The sequence below is a fragment of the Grampus griseus genome (assembly GCF_964374135.1).
Source record: "Grampus griseus genome assembly, chromosome: 14".
Taxonomy (NCBI): Eukaryota; Metazoa; Chordata; class Mammalia; order Artiodactyla; family Delphinidae; genus Grampus; species Grampus griseus.
Window position 1 is genome coordinate 4668297 of NC_139008.1, and position 6852 is coordinate 4675148.

The 6852-nt window shown below is 41.8% G+C and overlaps 1 protein-coding gene across 1 annotated transcript; it reads right to left on the reverse strand.

Moving 5' to 3' along the window:
* Nucleotides 1-5921: 5921 nt before the first annotated feature.
* On the reverse strand, nucleotides 5922-6369 carry LOC309833221 (ribosomal protein eL22-like 1). Its single transcript, XM_082671406.1, has one exon. The coding sequence runs from the start codon at nucleotides 6356-6358 to the stop codon at nucleotides 5990-5992; it is 369 nt and encodes a 122-aa protein (XP_082527532.1). The 5' UTR covers nucleotides 6359-6369; the 3' UTR covers nucleotides 5922-5989.
* Nucleotides 6370-6852: the final 483 nt, after the last annotated feature.

Sequence of the window (6852 nt, forward strand, 5' to 3'; positions counted from 1 at the left end):
TTTTCTGGGCTCTAACTGGGGACACACAGACATTGGTCAGATAATCGCACAGACTACTTCTTGTTAAAGAGAGCCGTGGAAAGGCATTTCTCCTCCACTCCCTTTTCACTGGATCCAAGTGGCCCACTTTTTTTTTTTTTTTACTGTTGAGTTTTGAAAATTATATATTCTCAGTACGAGTCCTTTGTTGGCTATGTGATTTGCAAATAATTTTTCCCAGTCTGTGAGATGTCTCCTCATAGCCTTATCAGGGTCTTTTGCAGAGCAAATCTTTTTAGTTTTAATGAGGTTCAATGTACCCATTTTTCCCTTTATGGATATGGGATGATTTTTTTTTATTGTCATAAAACATGACACAAAATTTACTATCAGTGGCCACTTAGTACATTCAGGATGTTGCGCAACCATCGCTACTGTCTAGTTCCAGACGTTTTCATCACTCCAGGAGGAAACCCCAGGCTCATTCCCTCCTCCGCACAGCCCCAGTTTTCTATCTCTCTGGATTTGCCGACTCTGGACGTTTCACAGATAAATGGAATCACATAACATGTGGCCTTTTGTGCCTGGCTTCTTTCACTTAGCACGGTATTTTCAGATGATAGGTTTTTTTGGATCAGACTCATGGCTCTACAATGACAGTCTGCGTTCCTGGTGGGTCCTCCATCAGCCTAACGTCCATGGTCTCAGTGCTTCCGGCCCCGGCCTCTCGTCTGACCCAACCGCCAATCCCTGCCCAGCGCCCCGTTCTCCGGTCCTCTCCAGGGAACAGCCTGGTGTTTTCTGGACCTCGGTGCTCAGCGGCTTCCTCTCCCTCCACCTCCACACCCTCTTCCCAGCTGATAGCTCCCATTCTGGCTCTCTGGGCACTTGCGGTCCAGACATTTAGCTCTGTCCTGGGCATCTCTGCAGGGTTCCAGCACTGGCCTCACCTCGATGCCACAACAAAAGCCTGTCCCTTCTCCTGTTCTCCCTTCATCGTCCAATGTGTGGGTCCTGACTTCTACTTTTCCTGTCCTCAGACCCCCATAATCACTTACACCCAGAGAATGGATAAGGAAAGGGACTTCGGAGTCAGACCCCCTGGTTCTGGGTCTTTCATTCATTGGCCTAATACCCTTGGACGAGCCACTCAACCTCACTAAGCCTGTGAAATGAGTTGATAACACCTGTCTCGTGGTCATTGTGGGGATTACCTGGGCTGGCACTTGGCCATTGCAGAGAGAATGGTTGATGGTTGCGGCAGATTGTATTTCACAAAGATGGCCACAACAAGAACTCCTGTCCCACATGCCCTTCTAGAACCTTGTCACCCCATCAAGAGATGGAGTGCAAATCACCTCCACTCCTTGAATCTGGGCAAATTTATGACTCACTTGTAACTAATGTGACATATGACACTAAATGACTTCCAAGGCTGGGTCATAAAAGGCTATTCAGCTCTTGCCTTGTTCACTGGAACACTTGTGTTTGGGGCACTGAGTTGACATCATGTCAAAGACCTTACATGAGGCCACCATACTGTGAGGAAGCACAGACCACACATAGGTGTTCTGGCTGTCAGCCCCAGCTGAGGTCCTGGCTGAAAACGGGCGTCAGTTGCCAAACAGTGAGTGAAGATGCCTCCAGATGCTTCCAGCCCCCAGCCATCCAATTGCCCCCCACGCCTCCCAGCCTTTGAATCGTCCCAGCTGAAGCCTCAGACACCAACGAGGAGGGACAAGCCATCCTTGCTGTGCCCAGTGTTAATTCCACACCCACAAAATCCATCAACATAACAGAAGGGTTGTTTTATGCCTCTAGGTTTGGGGCTGGCTTGTTACACAGCAGTAGTAACTAGAACAAGGATAAAGATGCTATCTTGCCGAATCTCTCTCTTTTTATATCTGAATCTGACCACTTCTCCCTGTCCATCTCCACTTCTACCATCAGAGCTTGGACCCTTGTCTTTGACCAGCATCGAATTCCAAACTTGTCTTTCTGCCTCCTGTCTCGACCCTCTAAACCTCCCTCTCCCACACACATCTTTCTAAAACGCAAATATGTCCCAATTACCTTCCCCAATCCTTCCCCAAGTAATGACTCCCAGGCATCTCTCATAAAAGTCTAGAGCGATTAATCACAACATTGAAAGGTTCAGAGTGTAGCGTACCTCACTATAAAGAGGTACTTTACCTTTATCCCAGCCCACTCTGATTCTGCCTGGAAAAAAAAAAAGATAAAGAACATGATGCTGCTCAGAGCATTTGATATTTTTGGAAACAGAAAGTAAGTTCTTTACTTGGGAAACATGTAAGTACTCTGAGTTTACCCATCCTTGAAAAATTATCTTAAAACCCTTCAGGCCCTGAGAATTCCAGATAGGTAAAAAATGATATACTCTTGAGTTAGTTATTTAACTGCACGTGGAAAAATTAAATATAATTTAGTCTTATGTGCTTTTCAACCACACAACGTTTCTTAGGTGGATCAACAATGAAAACAAGGGTCTGGCCAGGGATGCTGGGTGCAGGAGGCCCAGGTGAGCAGACCCAGGCATTCAGGGTCCTTACTGATAAAAAAAAAAACATCTGCCCCATGGGACTCGACAATCCAACATCTCCCCCAAATTTACCTTTTAAGTGTCGGCAAACAGAACAGATAAAACTTTGAACTTAAAATGGGATGCTTGCTTTTTGGCAAATGCATTTTAAAGGCTGTTGCTCTTCAGAGGTTGTTTTTAACTGACCCTTTGGAATATGAGGCTGCACTAGGTGTACCTTCAACTCGTAGCTGTTTCAGAAATTCAAATTGGGAGGGCTTCATTCCTGGTTACTTCCACGGTATGTGGTCAAGATCATTTGGGAAATGTAGTAAAATTTCATAGTTAAGTGAGCAAATGAAAAAAACCCTTTCCAGAGGGGGAACATGGAAATAACTTTTAAAAATGCCCTTTGTCTTTTAACCATGAAGTTTTGCCTTGACTGTGGCCGCTTGCCACCGTCATTTTTAGAGCTAAGGTCTCTCTATAAAGCCTAAAATTCTTCTGTTGAAAGGCACTTCCTTCTGCTACTTTATCACCTTCCTGGTTTTGTCTAATCTCACCCAGATTACGGTCGTATTTCTTGGCTTTTTAAAATACGCACATTAAAATTTCAAACACAGAGTCTTTGTTCTGCAGTCTTGACTTTTTGTGCACCCTTAGACGTATTTTGGGTCTCTTACAGAGAAGAATGTTTTGCTTTAAATAATCTTATGTCTTTAAACCTACTTTGTCATGTCCAACTTCTAAAATTTTCATGCATTCTGATGAGGTATTCTATTTAGAGAGTATTTTGTTTTAATTAAGCCCATCTTAAGAGACATTTGGTTTTTGCCAAGAATGTGCTTTCTCCCTTACAAATCAGTTATATTTATAACATTCATAAACTAAGTCATAGCAAAGGCAAAATTTTAGCTGCACTGTGACTGTGTCTTCTAAGTTCATGGGGAATTAAAGAGAATAAGACGGGTTAAGACGAAACATGATAGCAAATCAAGACACTGTAAACACACACGGACTTTATCTTCCATAATTTTTTTCTTCTGAAATGCTGGGTTTTAAAATTGTTTTATAGAACAATTTCTCGTCTCTGAAAAGAATGCGGATGGTAGGTTGTTATATTTGTGAGCAAATTGTGGGAAAAAGCTACGCTAGAAACTCTTAATTCTTCCTTTGTTCAATTAGGCTGCATTTAAAAATTCAAGTTTATTTTTTCCTGAATATTACAACGTACATCCACATAATAGAATATATAGAAAATACAGAAAAATAGAGACATGAAAATTAAAGTCATCTGTCTCTCTCCTTTTTTTTTAGATATTATTTTTTTTAATATTTATTTATTTATTTGGTTGCACCAGGTCTTAGTTGCGGCAGGCGGGCTCCTTAGTTGTGGCACGTGAACTCTTAGTTGCAGCATGTGGGATCTAGTTCCCTGACCAGGGATCAATCCCAGGCCCCCTGCATTGGGAGCATGGAGTCTTAGCCACTGCGCCACCAGGGAAGACCCTAAAGTCATCTATCTCTTATCAAGAGGCAACCAATATTACTATTTTGTTCTATTTTGTTGGTAATATTTCGTATGTAACTTTTTTTCTTATGTGGTTAGGATCATATCATATATGTATGTTTTTTATCCTGCTTTTTTTATTGTGGTAAAAAATGCACATAACAAAATCTACCATTTTTTTAACATCTTTATTGGAGTATAATTGCTTTATAGTGTTCTGTTGGTTTCTGCTGTATAACAAAGTGAATCAGCTATATGCATACATATATCCCCATGTCCCCTCCCTCTTGCGTCTCCCTTCCACCCTCCTTATCCCACCCCTCTAGGTGGTCGCAAAGCACCGAGCTGATCTCCCCGTGCTATGCACCTGCTTCCCACTAGCTATCTATTTTACATTTGGTAGTGTGTATATGTCCATGCTACTCTCTCACTTTGTCCCAGCTTACCCTTCCCCCTCCCCGTGTCCTCAAGTCCATTCTCTATGTCTGCGTCTTTATTCCTGTCCTGCCCCTAGGTTCATCAGGACCATTTTTTTTTTTTAGACTCCGTATATATGTGTTAGCATATGGTATTTGTTTTTCTCTTTCTGACTTACTTCATTCTGTATGACAGACTCTAGGTCCATCCACCTCACTACAAATAACTCAATTTCATTTCTTTTTACGGCTGAGTAATATTCCATTGTATATATGTGCCACATCTTCTTTATCCATTCACCTGTCGATGGACACTTAGGTTGCTTCCATGTCCTGGCTATTGTAAATAGTGCTGGAATGAACATTGTTTAACCATTTTAAAACGTACAGTTCAGTAGCATTAAGTCCATTTACATTTTCGCACAACCATCACTGTCATCCATCTTGAGAACTTTTTCATTTTCCCAAACTGCAACTTGGTACCCATTAAATAATAACTCACCATTCTCCCTTCCTTTCAGCCCCTGGCAACTACCATTCTACTTTTTGTCTCTATGAATCTGTCTCTACGTTATCCTGCTTTTTTGAACAATATTATATCATAAGCATTTTCCCGTATTATTAGGATCATTTAATGACTGCTTACTATTCCATTGTATGGATTTGTGTAATGATTTACTGAACTGTAGCCCTACTGTTGGTCTTCTAGGCTTTTTCTACTTTTCCATTATAAATAATACTTTGATTAGCATTGGGGACATAAAACATTATCTGTTCTTCTGTGTTTTTTAGGATCGAGTCCTAGAAGGGGAAATTATGGGGTGAAAGTTTGTGAACTTTTTTTTGTTTTTTGGGTTTTTTTCCGAGAATTTAAATATTTTATTCTATAAAGTTCCACCCAAAATTGTGCTTCATTTTTTCACTCTATACTTTAACTCAAGGACGTTTGTGAAAGTAGCACCCTTCAGAAATCCTGGAAGAAATTCCACCAGCTATAGGCTATTAAATACTGCTTACAGAAAGTGTTAAAAAAAGCAACAACAGAGGAGTACAAAAGAACTTATTTACAAAACAGAAGTAGAGTAACAGATGTAGAAAACAAACTTATGGTTACCAGGGGATAAGGGTGAGGGGGCGGGGGGGTGGATAAACTGGGAGATTGGGACTGACATGTACATACTACTATACAAAAAACAGATAACTAATAAGAACCTGCTGTATAGCACAGGGAACTCTACTCAATACTCTGTAATGGCCTATGTGGGAAAAGAATCTTAAAAAAGAAAAGGAGTGCCTGTGTGTAACTGATTCACTCTGCTGTACACCCAAAACTAACACAACATTGTAAATCAACCACACCCCAATAAAATTTTTTTTAAAGTATTAAAGGAAAGCCAGGATCCACTTAAATCAAAGAGATGAATGCTTAACATACAGAGTAATGTTTTTCGTTCACTGATAAACTAAAGGTCCATTTCAAGATGTTTCTCTCGTATACTTGATTGGTTTTGTTAGCAAGCAAAGCCCTGAAAGGGACGGCTTCGTCTAGTCCTCAGACTCGGATCCATCTTCATCTTGACTAATCTGGAAGTAACGAAGTTCATCAGTCTCCTTGTCGGATGCGACCACACGGAGCCAATCACGAAGATTGTTCTTTTGAAGGTATTTCTTGGGAAGGTGTTTCAAATACCTTTTAGAGAACTGTTTCTCAGAAACAACTGTGATTTTATTCTTGAAGCGTTCAACGGGAACGACATTCCCAAGATTTCCAGTTTTTCCATTCACTTTAACCTTCTCCCGTAGAAACGGTTCAAAATTTCCAGAATCAGAAATTCCATCTTCTACTGGATGAGTAAGGTCCAAATTAAACTTCCAGGTTGACTTCTTAGGCTTCTTGTCTTTCTTCACCGCCATCTTGCACGCCGGCGGCGCGATCAGAGCGGGTGTGAACGTTTGAAAGGCTTTTCTAAAATATAAATTTATTTATTTATTTTTGGCTACGTTGGGTCTTGGTTGCTGCGCTCGGGCTTTCTCTAGTTGCAGCGAGCGGGGGCTGCTCTTTGTTGCAGTGCGCGGGCTTCTCATTGCAGTGTCTTCTCTTGTTGCAGAGCACGGGCTCTAGGCGCATGGGCTTCAGTAGTTGTGGCAGTGGGCTCAGTAGTTGTGGCTCCTGGGCTCTACAGCGCAGACTCAGTAGTTGTGGCGCACGGGTTTAGTTGCTCTGCGGCATGTGGGATCTTCCTGGACCAGGGCTTGAACCCATGTCCCCTGCACTAGCAGGCGGATTCTTAACCACCACGCCACTAGGCAAGCCCCTGAAAGGCTTTTAAAAGATATCGTCAATTTACTCTTCCTACAGGGTTTTACCCATTCACACGTGCCTTCCTCAGCACAGGTAAATCTCTCTC

Bases quoted from the DNA above. Each gene is read 5' to 3' on its own strand.
- LOC309833221 (XM_082671406.1), bottom strand. From the start codon at position 6,358: ATGGCGGTGAAGAAAGACAAGAAGCCTAAGAAGTCAACCTGGAAGTTT.